This window comes from Chinchilla lanigera, unplaced genomic scaffold (assembly GCF_000276665.1).
Source record: "Chinchilla lanigera isolate Chin_1 unplaced genomic scaffold, ChiLan1.0 scaffold00011, whole genome shotgun sequence".
Classification (NCBI taxonomy): Eukaryota; Metazoa; Chordata; class Mammalia; order Rodentia; family Chinchillidae; genus Chinchilla; species Chinchilla lanigera.
In genome coordinates, this window is record NW_004955412.1 from 27511429 (window position 1) to 27532920 (window position 21492).

Here is a 21492-nt window from a genome sequence, read left to right on the forward strand (position 1 = left end):
CATCAACCCTGGTTACTTCAATTATTGGGCGGATGTTCACTAGGCACTTCATATGACCTCCTAGGCTAGGTGTAAAGGATGCCAGATGCACCCCCCACACCACTACAAGAGACCCAGTGGGAGAAACAGTTACTGTCCATACAATATGTTCAGTGTTGTAATTACAGTACTTACAGAAGGCATAAAACAACATAGAGAGGGATAGCCAGGTCATGTGGGCTTCTAGGAAGGCTTTCTTGAGGAGGTGATGTCTAGGGTTACTCGGACAAGTAGCATAAGTTAGCTAGGGGGAGAAAGGTGGGAAGGGCATTCACGCAGGAGTGCAGGGTGGTGAGTTTCTGCAAGAACCATTTGGACGCTGGCATCCTCTGGCTCTGTTTCAGCTCTGCATTTCCTTGCTGGATGTGCCTGAATTATTCAGTGCTCCTCTCTGTGCCCTTCAGCCTAGACTACTGGGAGTGGACACCGGGATGTGCTGTCCATCCTGTGGGCTTTGGAGAGCAAGTTCAGGACCCAGGCGGGTCAGAATTATGTGTTTGCCCCTGTCAGGATCCAGGGTGTGACATCACTGTAAAAGATGTCCTCTTTATTTTAATTGACTTAGTCTCCATTGTAAATAATTTATGTTGATTTAGAATGCTTTATTTCTAACAAGAACCACAGGATAGCAGAGTTAATATTAGAATGGGCCAGGAAGAAGAGGGAAATGGGGAGGAAGACTGGGAAAATGTCCTTTTGAATAATTAATCTGACATCTGACACCTCCTTCCCTAACTTCTGTCCCCTAACTTGCTGCTCTACTCTTTCTTTTCCATAGCATCTATAACAATCTACATTCACTGATATCCTAAAGACACACTTTACTTGTTTAACCTGTATATCATTTACCAGTAGCTCACTCCCTGCTAGAACACAAGCTCCGTCAGGGTAAGGATGGTTTTGTCTTTCATTTACTGGTGAATCCTGTGTGTCTAGATCAGTGTCCAACATTTAGAAGCTTCTCAGTTGATTAAGCAAATCCTTGGTGTGTATTTCCTCCCTGCTCAGAGTCCCCCAAATCCTTGTTTCTTAAGTCTTTGGACAGTCAGAGAGATCAAGTGCAATGCTATCCTTGCCGTGTGGCAGGTTACATATTTTTCAGCCCCGTGGTTCTACACATGGGAAAAGTACTCATACAGTCTGCATGTGTGCACACATGTAAGTGGATACAGCTTTAAGGTGCATAAAACTTTATTATTTATAGAGTATGGACATGTGTTTACAGTTCTGAGGTTGATATTTTCAGTATATTCATTTATAGTTGAAAAACCAGAAACTGCATTCACTCATTCACTCATTCATTCATTCACTTTTTAAAAAAAAAGCCAAACAAACATAATTGAGCACCTCCTCTGTACCAAATGCTGGTTATAAAGTTAAAAGCAAGAGAATGGTTCCAAATATAATGAGGTCATTCAATGTCACATAGCTGCATGAGGGCATTGTACCTCTGAGCCAGGGCATTTCCTATAGCTCCACACATCTATATGGGGTGGGGGGTCCTAGGATGTCTCTGCAGAGATGGCTAAGTATACGTGGAAACTGGATACAGAGGGAGGTATGGGGCTAAGTTACACAGCCAAATCCAGAATCCCAGAGGTGGACAGGACTTGGAGAGGCCCCATCTCCTAGCCTGCAGGCGAGACAGTGTCTAAACCATTTTAATCATTACCTTCTATGCCTCAGGCCCCACACACGTCTTGGTTCCAGTGGGAGATGGCCCATTTTCCTGAAATAGTTGATGTAGCATGTTGGTCTCCTGACTGGAAGAATGGCTGTTTGGGAGCTGGACAGTTCTTAGACATTTTTAAAAAATTGTTTTAAAAAAAATCATCCTCTCTCATTTTACAGGCAAGGAAACTAAGACCTGGAGAGGATGAGTGATGGAACCAGGACCACACAGCTGGCTAGTGGTAGGATCAAGACCCTTGCCTCCAAGTGTGCAGCTCTTTCTGTGATACCAACACTCCTGAGTTGTTCTGTGGGTGGAAAAATGCCAGTCAACCTGGCAGCTCGAAGCCGACTGGAGTTCCCTGTCTTCCTGCTCAGCTTCGCAGGCCTGGCCCCTTCCCCCATCTTCCCCTCATTCTCTAGCTCCTTCTCTCTGCCTCCCTGGGTAGAAAATGCACAGCTCAAAGTTACTTCTTGCCTGATTGCATCTGAGAGCTGGAAACACAACGCTAATTAATGTGTCTGTGACTCTAGGCTTGGCTGCCGGGCTGGTCCCCATACTCTCCCTGGAGCCCACAGACTCTGCAAACTGGCCCTCTGGCTTCTCCAAGCACGCTGCCGGCAGATGCATATTTTAACAGTGCACATCTGTTGGCTATATAATCTCTCGTATTTGCCCTCCTCACTTGGTGCTTTGATGGAAGACCCCCAGGGGCTTCCCTCTGTTCCAGCCAAAGTATTTGCTTTGCAATTTTGCTGGAATACCATCTGATTCTGCACTCACATCTTCTGCAGGTTCTAATCAGGCTCTTACTTTATTTAATTAAAAATCTATCTCAGGCAAATACAAACTAAATTAGGAAGCTCTCTCATTCCTGGAAGTGGAGAAGGCAGCCCCCCTTGGGGACCTGGCTGGGACATTTTCCCAAGCTGAGATTTCACAGTAAAGCAGATGGGGTCTTGGTTGGGAAAGAAGGCAGCTGGACCAGGGTGCACAAACACCTCTGTCCCCCGTGGGGAACAGCTGTTCTATCCTCTACTGCTGCAGGACTGGGGTTCCTTTCCAGTGGTCTGGATTGGCTCTGCTTGCAAGCCTTCCTCCAAGGCAGGAGGTGGGGCCCTGCCCCTGGAGAAATTCAGCCAGACAGAGCACTACAGAATGAGGGAAGGACCCACAGGACTGGTAGATGGCTGAGATGTGGGAATAAGAGGGTCTGCCCCGAGTAGTTAGAGAGGGCTGCTGGCAGATCCTAGTGCAGCTCTCAGTCTCTCTCTCTCTCTCTTTTTTTTTTTTTTTTTTTGGTTTTTCTCCAGTACCGGGAACTGAACTCATGACCTTGCCAGGCAGGCGCTTTTGCCGCTGAGCTAAATCCCCAGCCCCCCTCTCTCTCTCTTTTTTGGCCTGGGGTTTAATTTTCACAGGATGAGTGGTGTTTTTGGAGGTAGCATGACAGGCTGAGAGATAAGACACCTGCTCAGCCTCCCTTGCTGGCTCTCAGGAAGACTACTAAGGGGACCCTTTAGGCCCTCTATAATCAGCCCTCCTTTAGCTATCTCCACACTTGCAGGAATGCCTCCCTCAAACAAACCCAGCTCCAGGCCCAGAGAACAGGGCCAAGTCAGGCCAGTGCAGAGGGAGGGTGTGACCCAAGACAAAATCGAGTCTGTTCAGGTGGCTCTTGAGGCCCTGCTCTGAGAAGCCTGGCTCTTAACCAGCGGAACAGATGCCATTCTTCTGGCATTTGGGACCAGGAGATGGCAAAGAGCATTGGTCTGGAGTTGGAAAATGTAGAGTTAATTTTGAATGTTAATTAAACTGTGTGACCTCTTTCAAGTGTCTTTGCCTCGCTGAGTCTCTGTTTCCTTATCTGTAAAACATGTGGAAGAATTTGGACTTTTAATGCGTTGGGCATTGAGGTTTACCGTGATAGAGAAGAGAAAGGAAGTGGCCGTGCTTAGCAGGCGAGGCTGACGCATGTTAAGGAGGAGATGAGTCCTACATCCCAGGTGGGGTCAGAGCAGTCAGTGCTTAGGTTCTGCTCTTTCTAGTGCTCCTGGCCTTCTCTAGAAGGCGAGGCAGCAGGCTGAATTGTCTCTGAAGATAGAGACCCTACAATGCTTCTTAGCTAATGTGTCCTGGCATTTTGCAAATGCCCAAATCAGAAAAAAACAAAACCAAACCTAAGTCCTGCTCCCTCCTCCCTCAACCTTACCCCAAATTGTAGACCCATTCTCAGTTTAGCCATTCTCCCAGAGGAAGGAGAACAGCTATCTTCCCTTTAGCATCCCTGGCTGCTCCTCCAGAGGCTGCCTGCAGCCAGGTCGCCCAGCCTGTGGACCTGCAGGATGGTTTATTTTTCCACCCCTTTCTTTAAAGGCCACAGGAGACTCCAGGGGTAGAGGAGGTTGGGGAAGTTGGCCCTGCCACCCCTCCCTGTCTCCAGATATCCAGCTCTGAGCTGGTAAGTGGTCCTGAGGGGCCCATCTGTTGCCCTGCGTGAAAGTGCCTGCCCCGGTGTTTGGCCATGTAGATCTGAAGAGGACCTGACACGCTCTTAAATATTTCATTTCTGAGCAGCCGTGAGCCTTATCTACAGGCCACGAGGCAGCGTCCCAGCTGCCAGTCTGTCGTCAAGCCTCTGCGGCAGCTGCCAAGAGGAGGCCAGCAGCCGGGCTTCCCTCTTCTGGCTGCTCCGGCTCTGCCCATATGTGCCTGGCAGAGGCTCCTCTCTGAGAAGTCCCAGCCTGTAAACCCTGAGCCAGACTCTCTTCTTCTCAGAGCCTCAGTTTCTCAGCTGGGGTCAGAGCACCTGGTTCCCAGAATAGCTTTGGGATAGCTGAGGTGATGTATGCAAGAGAGCTTTGACAGTGGCCATAAACTGCTGTGCAAGTGGAGCTACTATTACTCATGTGCCAGGCTGCCTCCCCGCGGCCCTGAGCCTCTAGAACATCTGGCCAGAGGAGGGAGATGACTGGGGCTGAATTTTTCATCAGAGATGGGCAGGTTGTGGGGGCACCAAGCCCATTCCTCAGGCAGATCTGCTGAATGAAAGAGAGGGAACACTGAGTGAAAGACCGGGATAGGGGGGAGTATGATTTGGAACGAGGCCTGAAGTGGGTTTTCCTGGGACTCATCCTTGAACCAGGATTCCCAGGAAAAGGGATGAGAAAGGGTCACTGACAATCTCCCATGGCCACCGAAATCAGCTTGGGGTGCTTTTGCAGTGGACATGGGCAGAGGTGATTTGCTAGCACCCTGGGGGATGTTAGTTCAGAAAGAAAGGACTTGTAGATCATGTCATCTCCTCCCTTTAGCCCTGTTGCCTGGACCTGGCCCTGATCACATGGATCACATGAGAACACCCAAGAATCCTCCTCAGCTCCCTGAGGCACAATCATGTAGACTGGGGTTGGACAGTCATAGGTCAGATGGCCTTGGCCTTGGGATTTCTAAGGCCAGGAGCCTTCTCCTGTCCTCTGTGGGTCGGGAGAGGGGCAACAGTGGCTGGTGGCCTGTGAGGTAATGCCCAGCAGGAGCCCCTTCCTCCAACCGGGCTGGAAGGACTCGAGAGCTGAGCCCTTGGTGTTTCCCAGAGCATCCTCGATGGCTCTTACCTAGCACAGTGAGACGTGCAGGGCGGGACCGGATGGCAGCCTGGATGGCCTGGCACTCATACACAGCATCGTCTTGCAGCTCCGCCCTCAGGATCTTCAAATGGTGCTCCCCCGACAGATGGTTCCCCACCACCAGGTACTGGGGGTAACCTGTGGGAGACAGCAGGTGGATGAGGGAGGCAAAATAATCCTCCCTCTCTAATTGACTTCTTTAGCCTAACTCCAGGTGGCTATTTGGGGATGCCATGGACACCACAGCCAGAATGGTTCTGAAAGGCTGTCCTTTTGCAAAAAGAAATGTACACCTGGTAAACAGGGACACTGGCAGAGGCTTTTCTATCAGATCCTGCCACCTGCCTAGGAATGATCTTTTCACAGGAGGGAGAGATTGTGGGTCTGACACCTGGCCCATACAGAGATGTCCTCAGGTGGCCTTCCGATGACTGATACCTGAGAGGCTGGAGCTGCATAATAAGACAACCTCTGCTGGTTGCATTTCCGCTGCCCCACTTCACCTCCCTCCAGCAGCCTCAAGCCCCTGTTTCTTTTTGTAGCTCAAAATGTTATTTAAGCTTCAACTATCTGGTTCTTCCTTTGAGCTTCATACTTTGTGGATGGCTCCTGTGTTTCTGCATTTTAATACACCTATATGCCTTTATCTCTGTTAATCTATGCAGTGCCAGTTTACTTCATGGGTTAAAATGATTGGATCTGCAAGGGCAAAGAGAAAAATTTAAGTGTCCCTCCCCAGCATGGTGGAACATTTGGGACAAACAGGACAGCAGTGGGAGGTCCTAGCAGGCAACTGCTCAGGATGCTGATCTTAGGATAGATGGTGCAAAAGCCAGAGCTTCACAGGGTGTGGGGCAGTGTGTGTGTGTGCGCGTGTGTGTGTGTGTGTGTGTGTGTGTGCGCGTGTGTGTGGTTATTGTTGGTTTTAAGCTTAGGATGACCATTAGAAAGGAAAGGCAAGAGACACAAATGCTAATTGTGGTCAGATACAGCTAGCTGGGTTATTGCTCTGGAAAGCGCTCAGTACTGTGGTCTGCTAAGTAGACATGCATCATTTTGATAAGGAGGTAAACAGGAGGGGGGAGGGAGAGAGTCCAGCCTGAGATTTGCACAGAAGAGACAGAAGAAGAGAGAGAAGGAAGGAAAGTAAGAAACATATTTGGAAAAGAATCAAGAGTGACTTTGGGGGAAAAGTTGTGTTCCAGGATAGGCAGGAAGTAGAAATCAAGGCCCTGGTGAACCTCTGGGCACTTTGAACCATAAACGGCCCTTTTCTAGTTACTCCTGCTACCCACCCTTGGGCCCCAGGGCCTGATTAAGCACTTACGAGATCCTCAGGACACTTAGGAATTTGGGGCCCCTTCTACCACTGGCAATGAATAATAGATAAATAAAAGTTTGAGCATGATAAATCATTAATCAGCTTTTCCACTGCTGTGTAGGGTTGAATATAAATACCAACTTAAGTCATAGCTGGCCAGGTGGGGCCATTGATCTCTTTCCTGGATATTGGGGCCTAAACCTTCTTAGTTTGTCCTGGCAGGATTCATTTCTCATCCTGCCTCTCACCAGAGCTCGGTCTTGCCCCAGTCCATTGTATCGTGGATTTACAAGTGGACCCCTGCAAACACACTTCCTCCCATCCTGGTCTCCCTCTCCCATGAGTCCACTCTGCTTTCACCACCCCTTGACAGCTCAGACAGCTGCTCTTTCTGCAGGACATTTACCAGAGCAGTGGTAATTTTCAGAACATATCATGGGAGGAGAGGATTGGACATACTGGGTCTTTTAAAGAGGAGATGAGGCAGGAGAGAGAGAGAGAGAGGTGTTCTCTTCAAATATTTCCAAAGCTCTTGACGTGTGGGGGTCAGATGTCCTCCCAAGGACAGCACTAGCACCTGGCAGCATTAGCAGCAGCTTCAAATATCCCTAATTATTTCAGGTGTCCAAACAAAGATCTGGGTAGGCTGCCAGGGAGAGGAGAGAAGTGCTCATCACTGGCTATATTCAAGCAGAGGTTGGATGATCACCTCTTTGCTACAAGAATAGTGTCTGTCCTGGGTGAAAGATTGGACTAGGTGCACTCTAAGATCCTTTTGCCTCCCTAAGCTTAGGGCGGCCCAGAGGTGGCGCGGTGCTCTCTAGGGCTGGTTATACCAGGGGCTACCAGTGCCCGTTTCTGGCCAGTGAGGGAGGGCACTTTGAGCCTCTGGTACAACTCTGAACATGCTCTGCGGGTGTTTCCCATATAGCTGAGCCCTTCATGGCTACCACTGTCCCCTCACATCACCAAAAGGCCTTGTCCTCTACACTGTGCTGGCCTGGCTAGAAATGTTCAGAGGGCAGTTGGCTGCCACCCGTGGGCAATGCCTGTGTTCTTGCCATTCCTGCCATCTTCCTGCCCTGTGCTGGGCTGGGGAGGAAGCCCAGATAAGTGACACTGTCTCTCCCCGCAATGGGTTTCATGCACTCCTCTCCCAGCTGCTGCTACCCTCGGTGCAGCTGGCTCACGCCCCCACCCTCCAGCCCGGCTTGAATCCCGCTGTCCTGTGATTATTCCCTAGTCTCCTGCAGGCATCTTGGCTGGAGCTGGTGTTTTTGTTGTCTTGCAAGCCATCAGCAGCAGGATTTCGCGCTCATGAGCTGCTGAAAACATCAGTGATGGGTTTGTTTGTATTTGCCTAATTAGGCAGCGAGCTGTGATGCTATCCCTAGGACTGGCAGCATCTTTGGAAAACAGACTCTGAAGCGTAGATTCTGGGACTTTCTAGCTCCTCCACAGTATCATTAATCTCTGTCTGCTCCCAAAGGAGGTCAAATTATCCGGAGTGTGGGTTCTACAGTCAAACTGCCTGGGTCCAATGCCAGTTTATCACTTCCTTACTCTGTGGTCCTGGCCACATTACTTTAAATTCTTGTGCTTCAGTCTCCTTATTGGTAAAATGGAGGCAATGCTAGTAGCTCACAGGTGAAGACTGGATAGGATAACCTACAAAAAGTGTCTGGCACAGGCAGTAGTCTGTAAACGCCAACTTAATAAAGGTGGAGGGCTCTGTTTCTGGAAGGGAGAACAGCTGGGGCACAGGCACCATTTGGAGCTGGCAGACAGAGTCCCGTGCATTGGGATTAGTTATCTAGTTGAGTCGATTTCTTCCCTGACTGTGACTTTGTTTACCTGTCAAATAAAGGGAAAATCCTTTTCTCCCTCCAGATGATTGCAGATTTATGAGATAATATCTGAAAAGTATTTGTGCTTCTTAGGAGAAAAGTGTTCTATCCATTTGAGGGAGCATATTTATAAATCATTTTCTCTGACTGGTGTTTCCAGTCTCGGTGACCAGAGGAACATTTAACATTCCTTAGTGAGGGCATCATTCCTGGTAGACTCAGTGGGGTGACACAGTTGAAATGGAAAAGGACAGAGCTGCAGCAGGTGAGGTCTTGCAACAGTGGGCCTCAGTTTCCCTGCAGGAAAGTGTTCTCACTTAAGTGTCCTGCAAATACTTGCTGAGTTGCACCGAGTATGCTCCCTCCCTTATCAGCCAAGCGAGCAGCATTTATTGAGTCTACAAGTACCCATCATGATTGTCCAGATGGCATTTAGGGGACAAGTGACCAACTACAGAGTCAACATTTACCAGGAGCTTGGGCTTATTGGCTGTGCAGGAAGAGGGCTCACTTTCCTGCTGTAACTGGAGTCGAGCTGGAGAGGAAGCAGGTCCCAGTTCAACAGAGCCCCATGGTCTTTTGTTTGTTTGTTTTTTGTTTTTAAGCATGGAATAGGCTCCAATCCTAGATCCCAGAAGCCATTTATGAGCAGTTATCCATGCCACGATGACCACTCTGTGAACTGTCCCTGGTGACCTGGGACTGCCTCTGGGCCACTAACCTAGCAAGACCCCTGTTCCTGACTGAAGACTGAGAGCAACTAACTAGGAATGCGATAGCCTCCCTAACTAGCAACAGCGCCAGGCCAAGTTTAGAGCCACCCAAAGCCTGAGCAAATCTCATTTGGGAAGGTTGTGATGTTCTCCCTGTTTCTCTAGGGTAAGGAAGTTCAGAGTCTCTGAAATTGGCTGGTTCCCATAGCACTTAAACTTTATGGCAGCACAGTATATTTTGGAGATATTATCGTGTATTTTATCCATGCTCAGCTGGGCTGCAGTATTCAAACCCTGTGACTGCTATTGACCATTGCTATAATGTTTCAATATACATTTTTGGCAAGACATAACTCACATTTTAAAATATTAATTTCCCAGCCATCACGTTCCTGAGTGCACTTCGATTTTTATTTTCCTGCAGCTGTACACCATGAACGAGGCAAAGCTACTTCTCAGTTGAATACATATTTTTCACTCCTCCTCCCCCAGCCATTCCCAAATCGCCAGAGAAGGACACCAGACCTGCCCTTCTGAACTGTGCCATTTATGCCAAGCTTAGCAGCCTTGTATATATTTGCCTGAGGGCGGAGGAGTCATGGCTGACCAGGAGGATGGTTCCTTCCTCTTTTCTCCTGGGGAAGGATGGATTGGAAAGGGGTTTGCAGGGTTGTACAGGGTAGCCATGTACAATAGTTAACACCTGACACCAACCAGGGCATTTATATGTTTACTGTGGACACCTCCTATATTTTCTTTTCTTCCCATGATAAGATGACCCCTATAGTCAGCCAGATCTTTTCATGAGTTATTAGTTTACTTGGCTCCCTTATTGGGTGAGAAGCTGGATCATACCTGGATCAATGAGGGCTACATTATGGGCCAAGAAACAAAGCTGGAAACCAGACTTTAGGTAAATTGTGTTTGACTTCTCCAGTGTGACCTTGTGCTGGGTGTAGGACTCACCACTGGAATAGAGGGTTTACTTGTGATCCACTTCTTGAAACCAGAGGCCCTTGAGCTCTGGGATTCTAGACCTAGCTTGCCTCTGCCTGGGAGCTGCAGGGAAAGCTGGAGGTTTGGTCTCCAAACACCATTTCTAGGGAGGCGGCTGGGTGGGTGAGCCCTGGGCCTGCCTGGGGAGGTTTGGAAGTACTCACTTGACAGGTCTCTGCCTACACCCAGAGCCAAGCCGTCTTTGATCCACAGAACGAAGCCATCGTATTCAGGGATGGCACACAGCAACGTCACCGGCTGTCCGGACACCACCACCTGGTCCTGGGGCTGCTGGCTGAAGGAGTAGACTTGGCCTAGGAAGGAGACAAGCACAGCAGTAAGTTCCGTGCTGGGAGCAGCGCCCATGGGCTCCTCTCAGCTTCTGGAGGCAGAGCTGAGGCTGGACCAGGTGACCAGGCCTCCCCGTTGTGCCCGACTCTGCCACTTTGGCTGGAGACTTTCACCCTCAGCTTCATCCTGGTTCAGGGCTGGTTCCTAACCCTAGCCCCTCTGCTCATCAGTCCGTATCACTAACACTGGGGACCAACCACACCCAACCCCCAAGAGGCCACCCTGCCACCCTGGGATATGATCCTGCTTTTTCCTTGGGTGAACTCCTACTGAATTCCACTTAGGTGGTTTTAGTCAAATCTGGGGACACAAGGCATCAGAGTATGGTTTTAGTGGCTGCAGGTTGGGCCTAGAGCTGGTCCAGGAGTGTGGGTGGTGGGGCAGAGTGACAGATGCGCTGGAGGGAGCTGCTGGCTGGGTTGTGCTGCATCTTCTGGTCCCTTCCTTTGCTACAGCAGGCCCTCCTCATCCTCCCTGGGGGGTCATCTGTGGGCCCATGACTGCTGTCTGCCCCCGACCCAGACATGGGGACCATCCCAGCTATTAGTTCATGTTTTATTAAACCAACACCCTCATGGTGTGAACAAGATGCCAGGCTCTGGGCTAAGGTTTTTGAATATTAGCTCATTAATGTTTTCATACTCACAGCAACCTAAAAATAGCAGGCATTATATTTATCCCCATTTTGGGGGCAAGGCACCAGGAGGTGAGAAAAAGTAACAGGAGGGTTGCTAGTGAGTGGCTTGGCATTCCTGGGTTCTGTGCCCTTAGAGTGGGTGTGACAGTAAGAGCACTCTGGGTGATGCCAGCCCCGCCCTACAGGGGTTAGGATACAGGGCTCAGGGGCTGAGTGAATCACCCAGGAGGCTCCCTAGTTGCAGATGAGGCTGGGAATCCACATCTTCCTGGCCTTAAGCGCCAAGGTCTCACCCACTGGGCAGTGTGCATGCAGATCTTGAGGCCTAGTCCTGGTGGCTCAAGCTGCTAAGATGGGTGGTGACAAAGTTCACACTCCCTGAGAGGCCACAGGATGACAGGACACTGACATTCACCAAGTTTCCGGCATGCAGAGTGGTCAGTGCTTGGCATAATCCCTCTTCAGGCCATTTTATATACTTCAGGGAGGAACTAGACCTGTTTTATAACAGAGAAACCTGGCTCAGAGAGCACAGCACCCTCCCTCCCAAAGGTTACAGCTGAGTTCTGAGCCCTCCCTGCCTTGTAGATACGGACATGGGACCTGGAATCTGGAACGTGGTGGACCTGATGCTGCCGCAGCCTCTCCGCTCTCTGCTGGAACCATAGAGGTCCTGGACGCCAGCAGCTGCTCATGTGGGGCAAAAGTTCCAGGCCAGTCCACGCACAGGGCAGAGTGTCCAGCAGCAGGTTCCCTAGGAAGGGAGCTGGGGCATCAGCAGAGGGGTCCCCCAAGAGCAGCAGTGCAGCTCCATGCAGAGCCTGGGCTGCAGGCAGGTGGCTGGGTTCACAGCCTGAGGAGGCCTGGCTGCGTCTCTGAGGAGGCTCATTAAAAATCAAATTGGCCTTGAATTGTGGGAGTAACACTTTTTATTCTGATTTGAGCTTTACAAATTAGATTTCATAGGACATTTTAATCAGCTCTGTGTGGTGGATTTTCTCTCTCTCTCTCCCTGTCTCTTCAAGTTTTCTGTTGTAATTAGACTGTTTCTGGCAGCAAAACAAGAGAGAGAAAAGGAGGGAAGGGATGAGAGAAGAGGAAGGGGAGAGGAAGGAGGGGATTAGAGAGAAAGGGAGCTGGGGAGGAATAAAGGTGTGTAAGAGGTAGAGGAGGAAGAGGAGCAAGAGAGAAAGAGGAAGGGGAGGGAGAGGAGGAGAGGAGAGACGACCCTTCCCCTGGGCCTCCTCTCCCAGCTCTAATGATGATGCCACAGCAGTTCTTTTATCTCAAAATCTTTCTGGGAAGGACAGTGTCAAAGCAGCTGCAGTAGCCACCAAACATTGCACTATCAGAGAGAATTATCAGGTTGTCAGCTGCGGAGCTGAAGGGGCCATAATGAGAAGGCCCTAAAGCAAGTAGTGCCTGGAGGCCTCCCAACCGTTCCTTCTTAGGGATGGGTGACTGTCCCGCTCGCCTTGCCCCCACCCTGCTTCCTCTTGGTGGGAGGACCGGAGATACCGGGTGATGTTACCTGGGAATCAGGGTGTGGGAGGCATCCCTGGTGAGTCCTGGACTGTTGCCATGGAAACCCGGCTCCAGAGGACACCACAGGGCTGGGAGGAGGGCCCAATGGATGTGGCCTCGATGTCATTGCCACAGAGGTGGGCTCTGAGTGGTCACAGTGCCACGTTGGAGGGGATCAGAAGCAGGAGTAGGTATAGGCCCAGATCTCCTGGAATAATATGTGGGGCTGGAAGCAGGGGTGGAGCAGGGGACAGGAGAGGGCTTGGGGTGGAGCAGTGCCGCCAATGGGCAGAGCCCACAGTGACACCCTAAGTCTTCAGGGTTCAGCTCTGCTGGACTTTCTACGGAAAGAATGTTTTGGGGGGGACTAGGGTCAAATACTCAGGATTGTCTCCACCCAGGGAACACAATGAGTAAGTTTCTTGGGGGTGGTGGTGGTGAGTATTATAATTGACAACTTTCCTTTTCTTTCTAATTTTAATTTTTGTGCATTATGATTAAGCCACCAGTATCACTTTTTCTTTTAAACCAGGTGCGCTCTTTCAGACTGATGTATTTTTCCCCTGCAGTGCCGGGGCTGAAAGCCAGCTGTGGTACAGCCTAGGCAGGCCCTGGACTGCTGAGTGCAACACTCAGTTAGTGGGTGTGTGGAGTAGGCTAGAGTTGGGGTGCTGTGGGGAAGAGAAGGCGGAGGGGAGGACCCTGCTGCTCTCACTGACCTCAGGGCCGTCCCTGCCAAGGGTTCTTGGGAGCACGTTTTGAAGCCTGCGATGTTGGTCATTGCAAAAGAAGCCTCCTGCCCCTTTCCCTTGCTCCCTGGCTTCTTATGACAATTTCTTTCCTACTCCAAGGATGTGAAACATGAATGAGCCCGGAATCATTTTCTGTGACCTCTTATAGGTGACCTTGAGGACATCACTGGACAGCATTTGCTTATTCTGTGCATACTGACTGTGACCTGCCAGGAGGCGGGGTTCCACCTGGAGTGTGCACAGCACCCCTCATGGCCACAACCGATCCAGCACAGAGAGGGCGCTTCACCCTCTCTGCATTCTGTCAGACCCATCCTTTCTTCTCCGTTCCTTGCACTACAGTCCAAGCCCACGACCTCACTGCCTGGGTTCTTCCAACAGACTCAGCAGCTCCTGTCACCATGTCCCGTGCACATGCCACCCTGAGTTTTCTTGTTGAATCACCACTCCTCTAGTGGCTCCTCCTTCCCAAGGGTGGACCCTCTGTGGCTCCCCACTGCCTGTGGGACAACATTCCACCTCTGGTCTTGGGTCATACTCTTCCTCAGAGTTGACTCCTCCCTGAGGGCAGCACAGCACCCAGCTGGCAACCTACTGGGTTACTACTGTCTTTGTCTTGCCTGTTCCATGGTCCTGGGATGTATGTGCCCTCCTGCCCAGACTTGACCCCCAAGCAGCTGCGCCCACCATCTGAGCCCCGGATCTCTTCCCAGGGAACTTCTGGTACCCAGATTGGTTTTCATTTCTCTTTCCCTCCTCTTCCTCCTTCCCTGTTATTCCTCTTTTTGGAGCTCCCTCGGTTTCTCCTTTATTGAGCACCTACTCTATGTCCGATGCCAAATAAACAAAACTAAAGAGGAACCAGTGAGCAGAAGCCATGCTGAGAGACTGCAGCTCTTTCCCCAGCACCCCAAGAGCCTGGCCCAATATGTGAACATCAGATGCTCTGCTTTTAAAGGTGACTCTGTGGTGGTACTGGGCCTATTCTAGATGGTTCCCTGAAATCTGTGGCTACTGTAGGAAAATTGCTTTTGCATTATAAACTAGACACCAGGCAGATATTGTGCTCAGCACACACACAGAAGGAAAAAGGTGAGACATAAAGGAGAAGGGCAGAGTCTTGAGGATTCCAGCTTTCCATGAGGAAAAAAGTCACTGAGCTATTCATGGAGGACCTGCCGGATGCCAGGGCTAGGTCCATGAATGTACACTCTGCAATGGTTTGTGTCAGTCATTAGTGCCTATTATAGATGAACTAAGTGTTACCACTTGGATCTCAAAGGTCTCCTAAAGGCCTGACTTAACCTGGCTTGACTTAACATTTTTCACTTTACGATAGTGTAGAAGGGTTGCACATGCAGTAGAAACTGCACTATGATTTTAAAGTTGGAACTTTTCCTGGGCTAGCAACGTAGGGTCCAGTCCTCTTTCATGATGACAGGCAGTAGCAGCAAGCCACAGTTACCAGGTAGCCACTCGGTCACAAGGGGACACAGCTGAGATGCTATCGTGCTGTGGTGTGAAGCTGTGATGTTTGGCCTGTTGGGTGTATCACATGCATTTCCAGTTTAAGATATTTTCATCAGGGACTTACTGAGATGCAACCTCATTACAATTTGAGAAGCATCTGGATGATAAACCATATTTTTATTGCCATAAAATTTACAATAGACAACTTGTACTGAATTTCAAGCATGTGATAAGAACTTTACATAAATTATTTTATTGAGTTCTCTCGTGTCTTATGACATAAGTGCTGTGCCAGACCCACATAGAGATGAGCTTGTCTGGGGCCCATGGCACTGGTGGTGAGAAGGAACATCAGCTGCAACACTCTTGCTCCAGAGCTGCATCCTGAGGTCCTTATTTGGATCTTATGATGCAGACCCTGTGCCCTGGGAGCTCAGAGAACCTGCCTTAGCCTCCCACTGCTGCCCTTGGCCAATGTGGAAGGAGGGCATGAACCAGCTCCCCTCATTGGTTTTGTGTTATCTTCATGGGTGAAGTCCTCTGGATAGGCCAGAGGCATTGCCCAGCTACGGATACTTTCTCAGAAGGTGCATGCAGGTGTGCAGGTGCTGTATATCACCAACTGCACAACCACACCAGCCCACAGACCACCTCTATCCTTTCATCCATGCCTTTGGGATGGAGGCAGGCACAATAGCGGTAATGAGTAGGGCCAGGGAATCACACTGACCTGGGTTTGAATCCTAGCACCTCCACAAATTTTCTGGACCGAATTTTTCCTATCTGTGAAATGGGGACAATAGCACCCACCTCTGAAAATCGTTGTGGAGATTAAGAGGAAGAGTATATCTGGACAACTTGGCTCCAGGCTTGGCTTATAATAAGTACTTGGTAGAAATGGGCCTTTCCTCTTCCAATGCTGTCCTTTGCCTTGAACACAAGGCTGTGGGCTGCTGAGCTCCGTGGAGGTGCGGGTGGAGGTAGGGGTAGGAAGCCTGTCCCAGAAGGGCAGATGGCTCTTTACTGATGTGATGGGGAGGCGAGGAGGGCTTTTAATTAGTATCAATGACTTATTGAGGAATCTATGTTTCTGTAAAGACAAGAGCAGATTTGGCAGGGGGACCATAGCTTAGCCTTTGTGTCCTTCTCAGGTGGGTCTCATGGGTGTTTGGGGTGAACCTGCACTGATATTGGAGGCAACGGACCAGCTATTATGAACCATGCCCTGTTGAGGGAGGCGGGGCGGCAGCCCCACCCAGGAAGAGAAGTCTGGCAGGCTCTGGTCCTGGGGTGGTGCTGAGGCAGTCAAACCAGAAGAGAGGCAGAATTGTCCCTTCTGACTGCTCCAGGCCACTGGCCTTGGTGGGACGGGGCTTCTCCTGGGCCAGCTTGGTTCCCTGTCTGACTAGTGCTGAGTCAACGTCCATTTGTAGAAAAGGTTGTGTGTGTGCGCGTTCAGTGCAGGACACCGGAGCAGCTGGGACGGAAACACACGTGAACTCCCACTCTTGGGATAGGTGCCTGCAGAAAGACATTCCTGTCACTGCAGTGGGAGGATGGTCTCCCAGGAGGGGAGGGATCCTGTAGAACTAGGGGCCCAGGGACTCTGAAAGCATTGTGAGAATCCTAAGATGACCAACAACACCCCCACCCCAGCCAGTCTGTACATCTCCCCTGCACACCCCAGCGGCTGTGCCCTGGGCAGGCCCAGAGCCCTTGCCCAAGACGTGGTAGAGTTGGAATCTGGGTATGAGACCTCATGCAGTGCTCTCTGCCCCAGCAAGGACAAGGGGCAACAGGAGGTGGGATGCTGAGAAGGTGTGGCTGAGAAGAATGGAGGAGGGAGCTTGGTGGGGCTGCCCTAATGGGGCCACATGTGTACCCAGGCGGCAGTGCTCAGTCAGTGGCCAGAGCAGTGGGAGGAAGTGAGGAGGGGGAGGTGGCAGGTGGCCCTGAAAGGGACAGGTGCAGCCCCACCCAGGAAGAGGGACCCCAGACAGGCTCTGTCCTGGGGTGGTGTGGGGCAGGCAAACGGTGTTGCCCCGTCTCAGTCTCAGCACTCACAGTGGTGCCCCCCTCCTGCCCACTGCTCCCACCTGTCTCCAGCTTCCCCTCCCTCTGAGATGCTTTTCTCTGAGTCCCCTGTAGATGCCCCCTTCCTCATTTGCATTAGCCCCCCAGGGTACCAGCCGGACTACTATCCCCCTCACCTCTTTGGAGGGATGTCAGCCCCATTAGCACGGAACAAACCATTACCATGTGGCTCGGGAGATCCTGCAGTCTTCCAGTAAAACACTTAAAGTGCTGCAAACCCCCGCTACTACACAAAAGGAAGCACACTCTTTTGGTCCTTGGTCTAAGGTCACCCCACAATGCCCAACTCTTTCCTGGGGAGAGGAGAGGGAAGGCTGAGGTTACAAGGGCCACATCACACTGAATGATGGCTTTGGCGCGGTGCTCTGGGGACACGCTGCTAGGCACGAGTGTATGCAGGTACGTTTGGGAGACCAAAGGAATCGTCCTCTAGGCCCACCCCTTCCTCAGCCAGAATTGTCTGGCCTCTATTCCTTGTCAACCACTTTAGATTTTGATGGAACCTATTCTTATTTTAACAGGATGTTGAAAAGCCTCTGATATAGAATTTTTGGAGCAATTTTTTTCCTGTTGCTGCAATGCTACCTGAGGGAGCCAAGGTGCAGATGTGCAAGCTTTTGTGGTTCTGGGCCCTCTCTCCCATCTCCTTCCCCATTTCTCCCTCTCCTCCCCTTCCCCCAGCACTCCTCCACCTTCCTGCACAGGCCCAGCACTGGCCGGCTGTCAGGGCCATCCAGAAGCTCTGCACAGGACGGTGGTCTGCAGGGCCCCAGAACCCCCGGAGCTGTGGCCTATGTGTGCAGAACAGGTAAGAAAATGGCCAGTGCTCATGGGCCCATGGTGGTTGGGATCTCCCCAGGCTGGGCTCAGAGAAGCCGAGATACTCACCACCCCCAGCCATACACAGCTGTCAGCCCTCACTCTACTGGGACACATTCTGGCCTTTTAGGGCCCTAGGTCTGTGGCCAGCCTATAGGTGAATGTCTCTGTCCTGTTTGCATGGTGAGAGGCAGCGTGGACAGGTCAGTACAGCGTGTGGATTGGGGGGTAGCTGGCATAGCCGAGGGGGCAAACCTCTGCATAGAGCCGGACACGGGATGGGGCAAGGGGTGCCACACTTGGAAGTCAGCCGAGTGGTGATCAGGAGATGGTCCTCCTGTTTCCTGGACTGGCTGCTTTGCCTGACCTTTGCTGCAGCAGCAGGTCACGAGAGTCCCTGGGTGGTCTCACCCTTGACCACAGATCACTAGATTACAAGGGACCAAGTGACGGGTCTCAAAGAGAGGTCAAATTAAGTTCTTCTGGGGTTTCAGCAAAGTGTGCTGCAAGCATGGGAACTGGGGAGTGGGACAGAGAAGGCTTCCTGGAAGAGCTTGTGATGTGAGGAATGTGATGGGGGAGAAATGTCCTCTGGGGAAGAAGAAATGCAAGTCAAGTTATGAGTGACAAGTAATTCTCAGCTGCCTGCTTGGAATACAAACCCATGGGTCACCTGCCAGGGCTTGAATCCTGGACAGAAGAAAGAACACAGTCAGCATGAACCTTGCTTTCCTCATCTGCAAATGAGGATAACAGGTATTTTGTGTAAAATATCCTGGCAAGTGGAATGTGTCCCATGAGTGGTTGTTATTTTCATCGCTATCCGAGAGTCTCTTCTAAGCCCAGTACTATTGAAACTGGGGCCACAGTAGCACCTGTCATGAGGGGCCCTGGGGCTGAGAATGGCACTCTTGCAAGTCTGAAGTCAGAGCTATCAGAATTTTGCTCCTTCCCAGAATTCTGCTCAGTGGAGCAGGTGAGAGGGTGAGCGCCAGGCCACAGGGCTCTCTGTGCTGCTTTCGGTGTTGCAGCGCCCCGGGCTGTCTCAGTCCCCTGGAGCACCAGGTCAGCCATGCAGAAAAGGCTCAAATGTCACTGTCTGCTCTGTTATTAGTGACCAATTGAGGAGGGCTTAAGGATACGCGTATGGGGATATTTACCGCCAGCTTTCTCCCAGCCCAGAGCTTGCAGTAAATTGCCTCTTATGCGATTAAGGAAAGCAGTTCCTGTCCTGAGATGTGAGCAAATGGGAAGAAGGTAGAGAGGAGCCAGCTTAGCAGCTCCTAATGACAGCAGCACAATGCCAGGTGTGGAAGGAAGAGACTTCTGCAGTTTTCCTGCCGCTCAGCCCAGGGCCAGCTCCTAATGCAGGAGAATGAGCTTCAGAAAATTTCCAGAATGCCCTCTTGCAACTTTCTTTTGGGTGCAGGGTTGAAGGTGATGGGAACATACTGGGTCATTGATTGTCTTCTGTCTAATAAATCTGATTTTATGGGGGGGTGCCAAGGAGCGCCAGGGGTTGTGCCATCCTGAGGAATAGTGCCCTGGTGGCCTTAGGCAGGAGCAGGAGCCACCTCAGCAGTCTCTGAAGCCTAGGGCTAGGTGTGGGATGCAAAGGGGGTACTGATATGTTTTCTCCTAATAAGGGGCTTAGAGCCTACAGGAAGTAGATATATGCACCTAGAGCCTCAAAAAGGCCCTCTTTTTCAGTGCCCAAATGAGGTATAAACAAAGTCCCAAGGAAAGAGTCAGGGAGCGCTGGCTTTTGAAATGGCCTGCAAGGGTTAGGAAGATAAGGGCAAGGAGGGAAGAGTCCCTGGAATGGGGACAGCCCAAGTAAAGCATGGAGATCAGACTGTGTTCAGGAAATAAGATAGTGAGGCCACAAGGCTAGACCTGACCTGGTACTGCTGTTATAACTGTGTGCCCCTGGGGAAACTGCTCAGTACCTCTGAGCCTCAGTTTCCCTTATGGGGTGATAAACACTACTTCTACCATTCTTTGTGAGACTGGAATAGGAAATTTTGTTTAAAATGCACAGAGCCTTTCTTGTTCACTGTCACCGTCACTAAGAACCTGATGCAGCTGGTCCATGGAGTACATGTGTGGGGATGTATTTTAGTAGCTGCCAGTCTAGAAAGGTGTGGAGTGTGACTGCATGGGCTCTCAGGTACATGTTAAGGTATTTGTATTTAATGAGAAATCATCAAAGATTGTAGACCCACGTCTCAGGGCTGGGCTTTAGAAAGACCACAGTGGTGACAGCGAGGCAGGTGGATGAGGAAGGATAATCTGAAGATGGGAAGACTGATCAGGAAGATTTTACTGTCACTGGGCTCAGGCTAAAGCTGTATCAGTGGGAACAAGAAATGGATTTAGGCACCATTTGGAGGCAGGATTGAAGGCACCTGACGGGACTCAGGGAGAAGGAACCGTTGGGCCCCGGCTCACAGGACAAAGTGAGTGGTAACGCTAAGCCATTTGCAGACTCAGGATAAGAAGCTGGTTTGAGGTGAGGCAGTGAGTCCAGCTGTAAGTGTGCTGATGGATGGGGGTCCCAGAAATCGCTTGGTGAAGATGTCCTTGATGTAGTTGGGTTTGTCCTTGATGTAGTCAGAACTAAGAAGCAGGTATGAGTAACTCAGACCTACTGAGTGCGTACTCTGGGCCAGGCAGCATTTCTACAACACGTTCTCTCATTTGCTGTTGAACTGAGAATTCATTTCCAAAAATGGAAAGTTACAAACATCGCTGTGAGTGTCTGAGAGGGGCAGGGTTAGCTTAGGCTCAGATTGTTGGGACCAGCTTCCTGTGTGTGATGTCTAACTCATGCCAGCGTTTATGCAGGCCTAGAGGTCTATTGGAATGGCAAGGAGCTGCCTAGCTCAATCTTCCACAGGACTAGGTCTGGGACTGGAAATATCAACAGAAAATCTGGGCAGGGGTAGAAGATGGAGCTTTCTCTTCATCATGGGTGTGATTCTCCTAGACCTCTTTTGGGAGAGAGAATTGGGAATGCTTTCACCTCAACATTGCCAACTTGCTTCTGATGCACAGGTGAAGAGAAACTTGCCAATAGCGTGACTATTGCTGAAATTGCATTGCAGTTTTGTCAGGCCTTACAGAGGAGAGCCTCACTGCTCTTTCCATGGCACAAAGTCCAGAGGCTCCTTCTCCCACCCTTATTTCTTGCCTGAGCTGGGGCAGCCTACCCAGCCTGTAATTGTACCATCCTCACATTCTCTCTCCCGGTCACACAGTCCGCCAAGGTTGTCCTGGACAGTGTGGACTTTAATGAAGAGCAATCTGGCTGGCTAAGGCAGGGTGAGCCCAAAGTCACTATAAATCCTGTGCCTGCTGATTATCAGCCTTGCAACCCCAGCCGGAGCCTGCCCTGTGCTCATTAGTGGTGGGAGAGGGATCCTTCCATCGATCCAGCGGAGGCCTGGATGCCAGGAAGACACTGATAAGTGCTGCTGCAGACAGTGGCTCTTGTGAGCCGGTGAAGGGCTCATCCATCCCTGCCTGAGGTCACCTGGAGGTGGACTGGACTGGGACAGCCCAGCAGTGTGGCTTTGTGGTGGCGACGGGATGGAGCAGAAAGGAACTGCCCTGTATGTTGTCTCGGCCT

The 21492-nt window shown here is 50.7% G+C and overlaps 1 protein-coding gene across 4 annotated transcripts in view; it reads right to left on the bottom strand.

The window, feature by feature from the left end:
* Kirrel3 (kin of IRRE like 3 (Drosophila)) overlaps window positions 1–21492 on the bottom strand; it is a 566099-nt gene that overhangs the window by 83069 nt on the left and 461538 nt on the right. For all 4 annotated transcript variants that reach the window (XM_005378522.2, XM_005378523.2, XM_013511050.1 and 1 more), the window contains 2 exons: window positions 10379–10528; window positions 5326–5475 (listed from right to left, as the gene is read on the bottom strand). In XM_005378522.2, coding sequence (XP_005378579.1) covers window positions 5326–5475; window positions 10379–10528 — 300 coding nt within the window. The remainder of the gene's footprint in view (window positions 1–5325; window positions 5476–10378; window positions 10529–21492) is intronic.